Source organism: Gekko japonicus, unplaced genomic scaffold (assembly GCF_001447785.1).
Source record: "Gekko japonicus isolate JY-2015 unplaced genomic scaffold, Gekko_japonicus_V1.1 scaffold37, whole genome shotgun sequence".
NCBI classification, from domain to species: Eukaryota; Metazoa; Chordata; class Lepidosauria; order Squamata; family Gekkonidae; genus Gekko; species Gekko japonicus.
Window position 1 is genome coordinate 896,480 of NW_015171503.1, and position 15,753 is coordinate 912,232.

At 41.3% G+C, this 15,753-nt stretch overlaps 2 protein-coding genes across 3 annotated transcripts in view; one reads left to right on the forward strand and one right to left on the reverse strand.

Annotated features, from left to right (window-relative positions):
- The window catches only part of XPNPEP3 (X-prolyl aminopeptidase 3, mitochondrial), a 44,207-nt gene extending 36,276 nt beyond the window's left edge, over positions 1-7,931 (reverse strand). For both annotated transcript variants that reach the window (XM_015419177.1, XM_015419178.1), the window contains exons 1-2: positions 7,771-7,931; positions 4,390-4,506 (exon numbers count right to left, since the gene is read on the reverse strand). In XM_015419177.1, coding sequence (XP_015274663.1) covers positions 4,390-4,506; positions 7,771-7,831 — 178 coding nt within the window. In that variant the 5' untranslated portion in view covers positions 7,832-7,931. The remainder of the gene's footprint in view (positions 1-4,389; positions 4,507-7,770) is intronic.
- Positions 7,932-8,427: 496 nt separating this feature from the next.
- ST13 (suppression of tumorigenicity 13 (colon carcinoma) (Hsp70 interacting protein)) overlaps positions 8,428-15,753 on the forward strand; it is a 33,656-nt gene continuing 26,330 nt past the window's right edge. The window contains exons 1-2 of the mRNA XM_015419175.1: positions 8,428-8,778; positions 13,918-13,978. Coding sequence (XP_015274661.1) covers positions 8,669-8,778; positions 13,918-13,978 — 171 coding nt within the window. The 5' untranslated portion in view covers positions 8,428-8,668. The remainder of the gene's footprint in view (positions 8,779-13,917; positions 13,979-15,753) is intronic.

Below are 15,753 nucleotides of genomic sequence, written 5' to 3' on the forward strand. Positions count from 1 at the left end.
ATATTAGGCCACACCCCTGACAGCACAGCTCATTGGCATATTAGGCCACACCCTCATGTTACCAGAAGTGTGGTCATCCAGCCACACCCACCTTTTGCTTCTTATTCTGTTTACCTTGTTTGTTGCCAAAACCCAGGGCTTTTTTTGTAGCAGGAACTCCTTTGCATGTTAGGCTCATACACCCCTAATGTAGCCAATCCTAATGAGTTTCTGCTGTTGGGTGTGGCCTATTATGCTAATGAGTTCCTGCTGAGTGTGGCCAACTTGGAAGCCAACCGGAACTCCGTTCCTGTGCGTTCCTGCCCAAAAATAGCCCTGGTACTATTACAGTGCCATCTTAAGAGTCACCCTTCTACGTCTACTGACAACTCGGCACCGTTACTGTTTTAAAGCCCTTAATATCAAATCTGTAAAAACCTAATATTTAAATTGTACATTGTTATATTCTAGTTTCAAATTTCTCTTTCTTTGTAATATATTATGTGAGAATGGTGAATATTTAACAGTAAAGCAGCAGAGGAACAGCCCTAATTTATTCTGAGATAAATATGTGGCCAAATCAAACCAACTATAAGATTATATTTGATTTTTTAATGGAGACAACACACCACCTGAAATCTATTCTCAGCTTTTCAAACACCTGTTGTATTTCAAACACCAGTGATCCCTGGCCCAAGGGATGTCTGCTTAGCCTTGACCAGAGCTAGAACTTTTTTGGTCCTGGCTCCGGCCTGGTGGAACAGTCTCCCAATTGAGATCAGGGCCCTGTGGGATTTACAACCATTCTGCAGGGCCTGTAAAACAGAGTTGTTCTGCCAGGTTTGGCAGTGGACACTATATTAGATCAGGCCCCCCCCCCCCCTCCCGCGGTCCTATCCACCTATGCCACTCACAGGTACTTTTTATGAATTGAGTGGTGGGAATTTTTGCCACTTGCTAAAAATCAGTGTACACAAGGGTCAGAACTTTCTGAGAGCTCTTTAACTGTATTATCGCCATCTTGTGATTTATGTATGGATTTGAATTTTAATATTTTATTATGTTACGTTTTAATCTTTTAAAGTGTTATATTTATGTGTTGTAAGCCACCCAAAGCCTGCTTGCAGGGTAGGGCAGGATACAAATAAAATATGAATGAATGAATAAATAAATAAATATTACTAAGATGTATATTATATATACACATAAATACATGTGTGTGATTTCTGGTCAAGGCAAAATGTAGGAATTTTTTCCCCAAGGGGGGAAAACACTTGTAACACTGGGACTAATTTTAGGTTAAAATGAGGATTACCAAATACCTGGAGAAAAAATGTCCTGTCCCTTTAAGAGAGGCTTAATGTGTGGAAATGAACAGCTGAAGCATTTTATGATGAGGGGGTAAATAACTTCATCTGATAAATAACATCCCATTAAATCTCTAATAAAGGAATAGGACATTTTTTTCTATCCAGGCAGTTAGCAACTCTAATTAAAATTGATAAATTGAATCAGAGTACTTGTTTGAGGGGGAAATTATTTATTTTTTTCTGGTCTTCTTGCATAAAGCAACTTGATTGCACAAAATTGGCCAGGAGGTTGTAGCATCAGCAGCCCCACAATACAGGCCAGCAAGGGGTGAATGAACTGGGAAAGTTTCATATTTGGTCAGTAGGACAAATGGTGGACTGTTTCAGTGGAGATGAAACTCCAGTGCTGGAGCAACATTATCCGTTTGTATATCTAACTACCTTAGTGCAGGTAAAAATGGAATGATATTTACATAGGATTAGAATCACCTAAGCGACCCTTAATAAAATAGGACGACTAGCAATTTCCAATAACTGTGGCCCAGGTAATTCCCCAGTAATAGCTGCAGGATGTTTCAAAGCCCACATTGACTTAACAACACAGCATACTATTTTTATTATATATTAAATCACAAAACCCTTCTTGACAGATGGGAATTTCAGAACTCCAGAGGGGTGGGCATGTTGGTCTGCTGCAGCCATTAAAGACTAATTAATTCATTAGGAAACAAGTTTGTTTTCATCTGTACTCTGCCATACAATGAAACATACTTTGTCCTGGGAAACTGGGCATTTGGACCTCTTTTTTGCAAAAACGTCTGCTGTTTGTACGTTTGGGTATAAATCTCTCAGTTACCTGAATGTAGCCCTTTATGCATCTGCCAAAGTGGGCTTGTGAAAGTTTATACACCACAATGAATGTTAGATACTAAAATGCCACCAAAGACTCTTTGTTATCGTGTGTCATAGAAAGATGACAATAATGCAAGGTAACAAAATAACAAATATTATCAATGCTGTGCACACTCTTCAGCCATCTCAGTGAATTCACTGGGACTCACTTCCAAGTAAAAGGTGCTTAGGATCAGGCTGCATGTGGGGAGGGGGGAGAAGGCAAATAATACCATAAGAAATAGAAATTATTATGAAGAAGGATGTTTAGGAAAATGATCATTGCTTTTGGTAGAAAGCAAGGAAAAACAACAATGCAAAGAAGCAAAAACTCCTGGTAGAAACATGGCTGAGTGCAATCCTAAACATTGTTAAACCATTCTAAGCCTACTTACTCCAACAGAAGAATGTAATGGAATAATGTAATTCTGCTTAGGATAGCACTGCAGTTGAACTAGGCCTAATTTACAAATGTACCACATCAACTGATCCAAGTCCATATAAGTAGCTGCAACTGCTGTAGCATTTTTCCAGGTGCTGCAGTCACAGAAATGGCAGCAGACCATATCTGTGGTTGCTTGATTCATATGTCACTTTTGCACACAGCATGCCTTTATCATATCTTTAGAAAACACTTCATGAGCTGCAACATAAGTAATGAGTAAGGATCCTACTATGTACAGTTCACTGCCTTTGCAGGGATGTGTGCTGGCCCCTTCATTATTTAACCTGTACATAAATTATATAACCGAGACTCTGTCAGGTTCCCAATTCACTCCACCTTCTTTGGGACAACCGAAAATTTCAATCCTCTTATACACAGATGATATGGTCCTAATTTCCCTGACTAAAATTGGTCTGATAAGGCTTTTACATCAATTAGGGCATTACTGTAACAAAGAAGCTCCCAGTGTTAATTATGCAAAGACAAAAGTAATGTTTTTTAGGAGAAAGCCTAAAATTTCTCGTTGGAGTATTCTTGGCAATTCAGTTTAAACAATGTAGTTCTTTTAAATACCTTTGAGTAACTTATAAGGAGACACTGAATTGGAAAACCCACCTGGTAATGGTTAAATCCTCAGCGCTAAGGAACGTAGGGTCAGTTCTACACTTTTTTTACGTGAGGGTGGATGTCTGATCCAACACTGAAATTATTCAAGAGCAAGGTAGTATCTCACCTACTATATAGAGTCGAAGTGTGGGATTGGAAGGAGGGCATCTTATCTAGTCTTGAGGTAATTCAAAATCAATTTTTAAGGTGAATTCTAGCTCTTCCTTGGGGTTCTCCTGCATCCCTGACAAGAGGCAAAACACGACTCCCCTCTCTTAGGGCATGGGTACATCCTGCAGTCATAAAATACTGGAAAAGGATCAAATTCTCTAGATCTAATTCCTTATGTCATCAATCAGTTAATTTTCTATTACCAAAAGATTCTATGTGCTCTGGCTTTCTCAACTTCATCTTTTAAAGCTATATCACCCCTGATGATCTCTTAGGGGTCTCAGGTGACAATTTTTGACTTAGGGATTGGATTTACAGTTCAGACGCATTGATAGATCAATCTTCAATTCTAAAATCTAAAGCAGCCCCTTGGTACAAATCAATTAAATGTGACCATTTTAGATCTAATTATTTAGTTACTATTTCCAATCACAATCTTAAGAGTGTCTTTTACTGCGCTACGTTTTCAAACCATGCAAACAGCTCTTCTGGCTGATTGTTATTTTCATACTCCAATGGAACACTGTATCTGCATTTGTGGATTGCCCGCAGTTGAGAATCTTCCTCATTATATTTTATCTTGTCCACTATACAATGAGATCAGAGATAAATTTTTGGCTGAGAGCTTATCTGCCTTAAATGCATACTCTGAAAATTAGAAGACTGTATTTCTGTTATCAGATAATGATTCTTATGTATCTTACAGAGTTTCTGTTTGCCCTTGCAGCCAAGAAGATTAGAGCTAGGGCGGTATTGAACAGGGTAGCTGCATGAATTTCTGGTTGGATCAGTCTACTCTATTTTACTAACTAATTTAAATTAATTTTAACATCTGAGCTTAAAGTTTTACTTGTTAATGTATTTTATGGTTTTGTAAAATTTGTAATAGCCAATGGCCAAATACAATAAATTTTACTACTGCCTTCCCAAATGACTTCTTCATATAGAAGGTTCCCTTGTCAGCAACCACTGCCTAAAGATCCTCACCTGGTTTGAGTAGGTGTGGGTGTGTGAAAGGGCTGGGTTGGCCAAGGTACCGGTTTGGAATCTTCCTCTGCTGAACAGGCTCGATGGATAGTTTGCGAAGGAAACAGAACTTGCAGCCTAAAAGAAAATATCTGAATCGTGTCATGCTGAGAGATCTTTCCCTTTCTAGAAATCAAAGCTGTCTAGTCGAACCACGCTTACAAAGATAAATCCCCAGTATTTCAGCTGGTCACCATAAAACATAATGCCAAAAATCAATACTTTGGCAGTAAAAAAAACAGGTCATGTATCCTTTATATCAAAAGTTATGGACAAGATATAAAAATTTTAATATATAAAATCTTTAAATTAATTACCAATAGAGTATACTAGGCAGCAAAACAAATCTCTCATACACTGAGAAAGGACTAAATGGTTTAAGGCTGTTTCTGTCCTGATAATGACATTTTGTTGTAATATAACATGAATACCCAGTTACCTGACATCCCACAACATGAGTAGAATATTTTCTACCGGGGTATTGAAACCAGTCATTCAACAAAATGGAAAGATTGCATATTGTTGTGCTTATCCTAATAACTACTTATTCCTCCAAAACTTACTGAGAGGTGATATGATAACCATCTTCAAGTACTTGAAGAGCTGTCATATAGAGGATGGGGTGCAGAGTTGTTTTCTGTTGCCCCAGAAATTGTTGGACCAGAACCAAAGAGTTGAAATTAAATCAAAAGAGTTTTCTGCTAAATGTTAGGAAGAACTTCCTGACATTTAGAGCGGTTTGGTGGAAAAGGCTTTCTTGGGAGGCAGTAGGCTCTCCTTCTTTGGAGGTTTTCAAACAGAGACTATATGCCCATCTGACAGCACTGCTGATTCTGTGAACTTAGGCAGATTATGAGAAGGAGGGTGGGAAAGGTTGCCTCAGTGCTTAGCTCTTGTGGCCCTTTCTTACACGCCCTGGGAAATGCTGATTGCCACTTTGGAGTCAGGCAGCAATTTTCCTCCAGGCCAGTTCGGCCAGTGATCCTAGAGGTTTTTTGCCATCTTCTGGGCATGAAGCAGGGGGTCACTGGGTGTATGTGTGTGTAGGGGGAGTATTTGTGAATTTCCTGCATTGTGCAGGGGTTTGGACTAGATGCCCCCGGAGGTCCCTTCCAACTCCATGATTCTACATTGGTAGTGTCATCCTGAGAGCACTTTCCTAGGAGTACGTTCCACTGAATAATATGGAACTTATTTCCAAGTAGACATGCTTAGCATTGCTTCCAAGGACATCTAGTAAGAAGGAAAGAGGCTGTGGCCGTGGACTGGAAATAGCACAGGGAGAGAAAGAAGAATACAAAAACAATGGGTTGGATCCAGCAAAGGGATTACTGTGAACGGAAAGAGGGCCAACTTTTGCTGATCCCTTTTGCTGCAGACCTCCAACTCCCTCCCCCAAGCTATTCCTCGGTGACTCCTTTCCTTCAGGAGCAGCATGGGGGTATTTTGGCTGCAGAAAGAAGGGGGAGATAGGGAAATCTCACTCCACAGACAGAAATCTATGGTGTGTCCAAGACCTGATGCATCCAAGACACTTTGAACCAAGAGGAAAGGTGGGATATAAACATTATAACAAATGTTTTACTGATGTTTATTTTATAACAGCACTACTCTAATCTCATTCTGTAAAACAAAGGCAATGTTTCTTTTCTTTGAAAGTGAATAGCATATCAATTTAACATTACACATTTTCCTATTCAGTTTTTAAAAACTTAGCCAACAAAGACTGTACTGAGATAACTGGGAATTTATCAGTAGAGTGCTCTGAGAATCACAGACTAACTTGAAGAAAATCATTTCATTTCATTACAAGTGACCCACATTTTACATTTGAATGGTTAAAATCATTAGAACAACTTTAGAGTCCAGTGGCACCTTTAAGACCAACAAAGGTCTATTCGAGGTATGAGCCTTCATGCGCATACACACTTTTTCAAATACACTGGAATAGAAGGTAAGAGTTCAAACTTATAGACAGAGGCTGAACAGCAAGTTAACATGTAACATGATGAAGATGTTATAAGATATGCAAAGACAAAACTAAATAACAAGCTAAGGTTATAAGGCAACAGTTGTTTTGATTAAATTAAGGGGGCATAGAACAGTAAAACAATGAATATGGCAAAATAGGGGATAAATGTGTAAAGGTGTCTTTTCTAATTGTGGGAAGTAAGCTGAGACTTTCCATTCGTCTCCTCTCAGACATGGAGGTCTGATGTAAGTGCTATTCATATGTGATTTTGTTCAACAGACAAAAGGCCACATTGAAGAAGTATGACCCAAATAAAGTTAAATATTTTAAAGAACCATTAATGTCCAGTGCAAAACATTTAACCACATCATTGACACTCTACCTTACCATTTAAGTCAACGGTACTTGTATGTGCTTAGCTTTTGCTGTCTCATGGCCACTGTAAACTGAGATTTCAATCAGCTTTCAATAAATGAGAATAAAGTGTTGAATAAAGATCACCATCATCAAATTAGCACTTTACTACATCAGATGTATTATATGATTTTAGAATTGTTTTATGTTTTAATGTAATTTATTTATGTAAGCTGCCCTGAGCCAGCCTTGGCTGGGAGGGTGGGGGGGGGAAATTTGATTAAACAAATTAATTAATTAATTAATAAGAAGTTCTGCAGTATTTTTTGGTCCATCTTGAGATTTTATTTGGAAAATGAGCACCTAGTCTTTGAAAATAAAGCTTCACTGTCATAAACTTTAAAGCTGAAACACATCAATCTAAATTCTTGTATTTTGTCTCTATATGAAAATTTCTGGTTAAAGTCATAGGGCTTTCTGGTGATTCTACAGCTTATCGTAGCAATCAGGCATAGTTTAACTGGGTCAGTGACCCAATTATAGGCCCGAGGTAAAAACATTCTGTTGGAGAAGTGAGCAGTGACTCACAAAAACTCATACCCTGCCACATATTTTGTTAATCTTTACGGTGCTACTGGACTCTTGCTCTTTTCTACTGCTACGGACAGAGTAACACGACTATCTATCTTGATCTATCTGTTGGAGTAGTCATATTATCCTGTTGCAGCAAAAGTAAAAAAGAAGTCTTGTGGCACTTAAATACTAACAGACTTTTTAATGCATAAGCCAGTACCCACGAAAGCTTATGCTGAAGTTGCAGGAAATATGTTAAGACTTTATGATGCCACAAAACTCCTTTTTGGTTTTATGTTGCGCAAAGTCGCCCGTGATGAAGACAGAAAGGCGAACAAGAACCTACAGAGCACATAATACGGAAGCAGGTGCCTGACACGAGTATATTCTCCCCTCCTCGGGACTAAGGAAACTCATCTTTAGAAGGAAAGAAAGTATCTGACCTGAAAAGCTGCACATGCCCCTTACAGCTGGGTAAAGCCTCTGTGATGGGAACCACACCATGGCTGAGTCCCCAGCCTGCAAGGACAACACCTACCACTACAGGGCGATCTCTGAAAAGAAACCAACCCCCCAACCCCCCGGCTGTGTTTTCCTCTTTTTCCCAAGCCCCCACTCTCCAGCATGGCCAACTTCCTAGCCTACGCTAGACTCGCACGTATCTCCTGCATGTTTAAAGGACCTCATCAGTCCATAGGCGCAGTTTGATGTCGTCACTACGCCCGTTTCCAAGGAGCTGTTTGTCATTTACCCCTCATCTTCCGGGAAACATTATTTAGGTGCCTAAACAAAACGCCAGTTTACATAAGGACAACCCCACTTTCCCCCTGTCGCGCGCAGCGAAAGGCTTGCGGATGAACTAAGCCCCCTTCTTCACACAGCCGGTAAAGCAAACAAAATGTCGCCGTCCGGTGTTGTGAAAGGGAGAGTTGATTGGTAGAAAGGCAGCATTATGGACAACTGAACTTTCGGTTCTAGAAGTTTCTGATCTCCCGAGCTGAGAGGCGTGAGGGCGGGGAGGGGTGGCCGACAGGGGTGGGCTATTGGAGGGGAAAGGAGGGGCGGATTCGGCCGCAGGCGCACCTCGGGCGTGAGGAAGGGAGGGCGCGGCAGGGTAGCGAGAGAAGCCTGAAAAGGGGGCGGGGTGGGCGCGCGCACTGCGTTGCGCCGCGCCGCGCCTTGCGTGACGGTGGGGCCTGGAGCGAGAGCAGGGCAGGCTGGGAACTTTCGTTACTCCTCTCAGAGGGAAGCGCTAGTAGTAATAGTAGCGGCAGTCGCTGCTGCTCCAAGACGCCGTTGTAGTGCCCGTAAGTGTGAGGACGACTGCACCCGGGGGGAGCCATGGACCTGCGGAAAGTGAGCGAGCTGCGGGCCTTCGTGAAACTCTGCAAACAGAACCCGGCCGTGTTGCACGCTGAGGAGTTGAGTTTCTTCCGCGAGTGGGTGGAGAGGTAAGTGCGAAGTCGGTCTGGGGTGGTGGTGGTGGTGGTGGGATTGGGAAGGAAGGTGGGGAAGGCGGGGTCGCCCGCCCGCATCCTGTCCTCCTCTCGTACCTACAACAGTCGCACTTGTTTGCAGGGCTGAGTTCTGGATCAAGGCGCTTCATTCTGGTGGAGAGCTACGGGAGCAGCTATTTCCCCGGGGGAGGGGGGGGAGAGCAAATTTTCGGGTTGAGTCTTGTTCAGAGGTTGGGGGTCGGTCGTCTCGCTTGCAGGGCAGCTAGGGGAGCGTTTCCGGAATGTGGGAGGGGGTTTGGGGGATGAGTGCCTTGTGGGGGTGGGAGTTCTGTACTGCTGAAAAGTCACAGATAACTACTAAGGAATCGAGGGTATTTGGCAGTCTTTTCTGGTTTCCGCTTCGTTTGCTGTTTCTTTTCTTGTCTGCCTTCTTCTGAATCCATTTGGAGAATTTATTATCGAATTCCTGAACCGGAGGTCTCATCGTGTCATTACTCTTTTTTCATTTCTCTTGTTCCTTATTAATTCCTCTTCTCCTCACCGCTCCCTTTCCCGGTTTTTCGTAAAGGAAGGATTTCATGCTGTTAAGAGAAAACATATGATCTGTAAACCTCCTAACTTCAGGACTACTTTAGAATATTTTTAGTTTTCATATGCAGTACTCTTGTGTGAGGAAAAGAATGGGGAGGAAAATGTATTGTAATTTGTGGTGATTGTGTGGGTGTCTTCTTAACTTTTTGAACTGTGCTGTGGCACCTTGGTCATTTGTTGCTTCTTAGCATGTGTGCACAATGTGAGAAGGGAGCATTCTCTGGAGAAGACCCTGATGCTGGGAAAGATTGAAGGTTAAAGAAGACGGGGACGGCAAAGGATGAGATGGTTAGACAGTGTCATAGACGCAATGAACATGAAATTGAGCAAACTTCAGAGAACGGCGGAAGACAGGAGGGCCTGGTGTGATCTTGTCCATGGGGTCGCGAAGAGTCGAACTCAACTGTGCGACTGAACAACAACAAAACAATTAAATCTATGTATTGCACATGACAAGTGTATGGTTTTGTCACTCCATTTTCTTCTCAGAAGTGCTTTCTGTGTAAGAATACAACATACACTTGGAAGTAGCTTTAAACTTTGTGCTGTTTAGGTTGGGTTTTTGTGTGGGAAATAGAACTACATTTGTCAAATTAATCATTCCAATGTCAAATTAATCGTTCCAATCTACGCAATGCAAAATTAGTATGTCTAAATTACTGTTAAATAACATAGGATTGGGTTAGTATGTCTTTGTAACTAATGTTACATGTAGTGGCCAGTTTGTGTAAGCATGATTATAGGTCCTAAAGCACTTAACTGGATTACCTATCTCAATCTGCACAGCAGGAAAAATGGCTGTCAACATTTTCCAGGCTCTTCTTTTGAAAATCCAATTCATTATGTCAGATACTGCTTGAAAGTAACTAATGTTGTGTTGCCAAGAATGTCTAAGATAGTGGTTGTCATTTGTACAAGGCAAGAATAGAAAGAAATCAAAACTACTGTTTCATAATCCATAACAAAGACCCAAGGGATGTTCTAATTTTTTTAAAAACAGGTTTGGGTTAGCATTAACTTCTTCAATGGAATGGAAGTATGATTTTAGGGTAATGCAAAAAGCATGCATGGGGATGCTGAAAGAGCTTGAGCTGAGGTAGCACCATGACCCTGTCACTATGACCACCTAATGGATTTTCAGAGAGAGTTGGTAAAGGTACATTATTTGAGGTACGCATTCTTTGTTTTTGTGAAGTGATTTTTACTTTGGATCAGTTGGTTAACAGCCCAGTGTTGCACAGAGTTAAGTGTCATATGGCCATATAAGTTAGTAGGTTTAGGTGTGCTTAACTCTGAATTAGAATGGGAAACAGAAGTGTTAATCTCAAAACTTATTTGTGAAGAAAAGTTATCAGTTGGTTAAAAACAGTGTCATCTGAGCAGCATTGCACCTTTCTAAGCCAATTCAAGTCAGTGGGCATAAGGGTGTAGTTCTTTTCAGGGTGACACTGAAAATGTCTTAGTTTGGTATTTAGCCTCCTAGATTCTTCAGGAATAAAAGGTTTACTTCTGTGATTTCTCTTTCAGTTACATTTTGCCAAAGTATTCTCTTGCTAGAAAACTGTATGTCATTGTTGTTTTTTCCAACACAGAAGTGTTTTTCTTTTCTTTTTTTGCCCCCTGTAGGGGAATTTTTATTGCATTTTTCTATAAACTACAACGAAAAAAGGGAAGGGGAAACTACATATATGGAAGAAAGGAAAGAAAACCACTAAAAACCCAAGTATAGGAGATCATTACAAAGCTTGCCATCAGTGTTAGTCTAAAATGCTAAGATTACATTGAACATGGTCGATTCAGCTATATTATTCTTTAAAACCATTAGCTTAACTGTTTTTTTTAAAAAAGAACCACAAGAGCATCGTTAAAATCTTCAAGGCACCGATCAGAGTCCTTCAGCCTTCATTTTGTTTTATCTTTCCTAATCCTCAGTTGATACTCTCGTTTGGGGGCTGCCGCCCCCTTTTCGGAGGCAGAGTCCTTTTCGGAAGTAGCAGAGTCCATTTCATCACTACGTTTGCTGTCTTCTTCCTTGCCATCCTCACCTGACTCTCCCAGTTGCAGTCTCAGGAACTCACGCGCTTTAGAAACAGAGTCAATTTTTTCTTTTTTATCCTGCAGTTTGAAAATGACGCCTTCGGAGGGTCAACCATCTGTAGGGAATGCTGTTTGTTTGCAAAAACAGAATCAAGTGTTTATACTTCTTCCTCTTCTTCCTTATTTCAAATGGAATATCTTTTAGAATCCTGATAATGTTGCCTCCAATTTTCAAGGGTGTTCCTGTAGTTGCTTTCAGGTTCTGTCTCTTCGAGAATCCAACCACTATCTCCCCAGGCAGATTATTTTTCTTGATATACATGGAATAGGCTCTATAAACCACATCCATTTAGCTTTCAAGATATTCCGCTTTTAAATCTGTAAGTGGAGCTAGCGCGTCGCTCAAAAGTTGCTTTAGATTCTCCTCTTTTGCTTCCGGGACCCCTTGGAACCGGAGGACTAGGTTAGCTTTCTCCATTTGCAGCTGCAAAAGTTGAAGTTCGTCTGAAGCTTACTTCTTTTCCAGCATTTGAACCTTTTTCTTAACCTTTTTAGATTTGGCATCCATTTCCTTCACTTTCTCAGCTGCTTGCTCTGGCTTTTTTGTAGTTTCAGTCAATTGGAGCTGCTGAGCGGCAAGATTCTGGTTTCAAGCAGTCAGCTGCTGATTGATATTAGTCATGTGGTCCAGTAGAGGGCGCAAAGAGTCCGCTAACAGTTTAGAAAACTCAGTGGTATCTTCCGGTCGGGGGCTCATGCTCCCCGGTGGTTTCACTTTTGCTTGTTTGTCTTTCTCTGTTTTTTTCCACGCCATGTTTGTGGATTGCTTACTTTTTTAAAGAACTTGCTAAAGTCTCTGAAATTCGCCCAAACACTTATTGGCGCTCTGGTTGATTTTTTAAAACAGATTTCAATGCTTTTGCTTCAGCTCTCCCTTGGCAAATCACTGTTCTTTTTAGGCGTATGGGAGGGGCCCCTCCCCTGCTCGCTCGTCTCGTTGTTCCCAGGGGGGCTTTCTTTTAAATTCCCACCATTTCGCTTTAACTCAACTCACAGTTCATTGATGGTCCGAAGACCTCGCTCAAGGTACGTTTTATACGCCTGATCTCCAACACTTGTCCCGGTTGGCGGCTCTGATTCCATTACGGATGCAGCAGCGGCAGGACCGTTGGGGGGGAAGAGCGCCTCAATTCTCCAGCAACGTGCTGGTGAAGTGGCCACCCTTCAAAAGCCCCATGGCTGGGAGCCTTTCGCAAAGGCTCTCTGGGGGTGGCGGCGAACAATTGCCCCCCCTCCCAACCGCTGGCACGCGGATCACTTCCCCGGGGAGGTCCGGGAGACGCGTCCGCTAGTGTGGCGCCATAAACCGGAAGTCAATACAGAAGTGTTTTTCTATAAAAAAGGGACAGGGTACATAGCTGTAATAAGAATATATTGAAGCATTTGTTCTCCGTTCTAGGGCAAACAAAGCAGGTGCTTCAAGAATAACAAATGAAAATGTGGAACAGAATATAGCACAAGCCATACATCTGCAGTTCTTGTTGTACAAAAATATTGTTGAGGTTATTCTGCATTCCCCTCTACATTACAGAAAGAGTCCTTATGGTGTTAGTGTATCCTGGGGTTGTGGTCTTCGTTTATCTAGCATTTTCTAGCCTGAACAAGTTTGTATTTTAGGGTGGGCTGAAAAAAGAATTGTGTTGAGGATAGTTCCTCTAGTATTAGTAGGACAGGACATGTGGAATTTCAGGCCTGTTCTAGATATGCTCCCAGGCATCTTTTGCATGCTTCCTGGACTGGAAGATAGTAAATGGATCAGGCTGCTTAATATCCATCTATGTGCAGTAATAAAAATGGCTCCTAGCTCAGTACTTTATAATGATTTAGTAATGTCTTGTGAGTGTTATTTCATAATTTACCCCAAGCCTTGCCAAAGGTTTCAGCAAAGATCTAAATACATGGTGCATATTTTTCATTACTCTGGGAAACCTGAATGCACAGCCTTATTTAGTAGTGTTCCTTCCTTTAATTGCCATGGACTTCTTGCCTATGAAGTGAGCTCTGCCAGTTGATCTGTCTTTGCTGTAGATAAGTAAGCTTAAACCAGTTGGTAATATTTCAGAAGTTATTTGGTGGTGGTGCAAGGTGCTGTCAAGTTGCAGCTGATTTATGGTGACCCCCATTGAGTTTTCAGGCAAGGGATGAGCTGAGGTGGTTTGCCATTGTCTGTCTCTGTGAAGGAACCTTGGACTTCCTTAGCAGTTTCCCACCTGCCTAGCTTCCAGGATCTGACAAGAAGCTACTTAGACCCCCTTAATGACAGTACTGAAAAATTCCTGAAAGTGCAAGAAACCAAATTGAGTTAATTCATCTCAAGGTAAAAGAGTTTGTGTGGTTATTCCCAGCAATGTCTTACCTAATTGAAAATTTCTGCTGTTAATGTTCATCTTTATCTGAACAGTACAGAAAACTCTTCTCAACTGGTCTTTCTTTTTTGTTGTAAAGCATGGGAGGTACAATACCACCAGCTCCGTGCAACACTACTTCTTCAGAGAAGCCTGATGAGGTAAGAGAAGTTTGGTAAGATGATGGCTTTGTGTACACTTACGTATATAATACACAATTCTTGAAATAGGGGTCAATATAAAAAAATCAGTGCTGCTGAGACTTAGACAGAAGAATAGACCAGATGGTCTTAAATGGAGAACTTGATGCTATGGGTGCTGTATTATGACAGAAAACTTGAGTTTGCACAGTACAGCAGTTGACATGCAGTGTAGATGGTGGTCACAAATGTAATGCCTTAGATCAACAAGTGTGACTGATTAAGAAATACTCAGACCTCCTTTACACATACAAATTGTGTGGTTATTTGCTGCTCCCTTGCAGATATGTTTTGGTTGGATTTAATTCTGTTGTTCCTTCCAAGGAGCTGAGAGTGTCACAGCTACCTGGTGACATAGGTTAACGAAAGACAGCCTGACTTTGCCTGATCTCCCCCCAACTTTCATGACTGAGTAGAGGTTTGAATCTGATTTCACTCAACCAAATTCCTGTAGTCTGGATAATATGCCACTTGGGTTCTCATTTAGCGATCTTGTGGCAAGCCTATGGGGAGCCTATGGGGAGGCTGGGAGGAAGTTTTGTTTTGGATTTTCAGATTCTTTTCACTGTATGGTGGAAGAGACATTGCATTTATGTAATTGGTTTTAAGGGTGCAAGAAACAAGTTGGAACTGATCATTTAAGTTCATGTTCCTTCACTTTACACTGTGAGGTTTTCCTGTATTTTAATCTGATTTTTAAAGCAAGATGTTGTGAGCTAATGATGCTTACCCTGTATGTTGATTACCTGAAAACTCTTATCTGTAATGTTTAAAAGCACCTTGTGGCATTTGCATGCCAGCATAAGAGTATACAGTGTTGGCTGGTAGATGCCACACTTACTGGAAAACTTTAATACGACAGAGTTCTTCTAAAGTTTTATTGCATAAATAATCTAGCCTAAATTATGCTGCCCCATAATATTTGTCATTTCCTGTGTTGAAACTATATAAAAGGTACCAACTTCTTCAGGTCATGTTGTATAAAAAGTACCTTGAGGTAGAGTGAACTATTAATTCTAAATCAGTAGAACATTCTTACTGTGGCCTCCAGGGAACAAACTGCCTTGCATGTGCAAACCTTGTGTCTTTCATCAGGGTGGTTAGGAAAAGAGCATATTGGTGTAATAGCTGATGTTACTATAATCCCACTTGGAAGTGGTATAAACCATGCTCTAAAGAAACACTCTTGAATCTCTTCCAACTTGTTGGATTTTCCTCTGGCTAGGATGTAGCTTCATAAAAAAGCCAGGCATATAATTCTACCTCCCCCCCCCCTTCAGTTTCACTTTCTAATTACCAGATTTGCAGGGCGGGACACTTTTCTCCTTCAGTTTCCAAGAAGGATATATAGAACAGAAACTGGGTTTGCAGAAGGCAGGCTAATTGACTGGACTTTGTGTCAGTCATAAAAGACCTCCCCTTCTTCAGCCAAGCTTTGGGCAGTGCTGGTTGGCTGGGTCCCTTGTCATTTATGAAAACACCTTCCCTTTTGGAATAGATCTCAAAGTTTATTTAAATAGTGAAAAATGTTATGCCTAGTGCTCCCCCACCTCTGTAAATATGCCTGGTGCCCCCCCACCCCCATAACAGTCTGCCCAAAGCATGTTGCGAGAAGGGGGGACTATCATTCCCAAGGCCAAATATGTGACTGTTGAAGAGCTAAGGTAGAAGGAAGCAGAGTATGCATACAACTTAAATGCCTGCGTTGCTCCTCTTCAAAGGTACATCTGCATTCT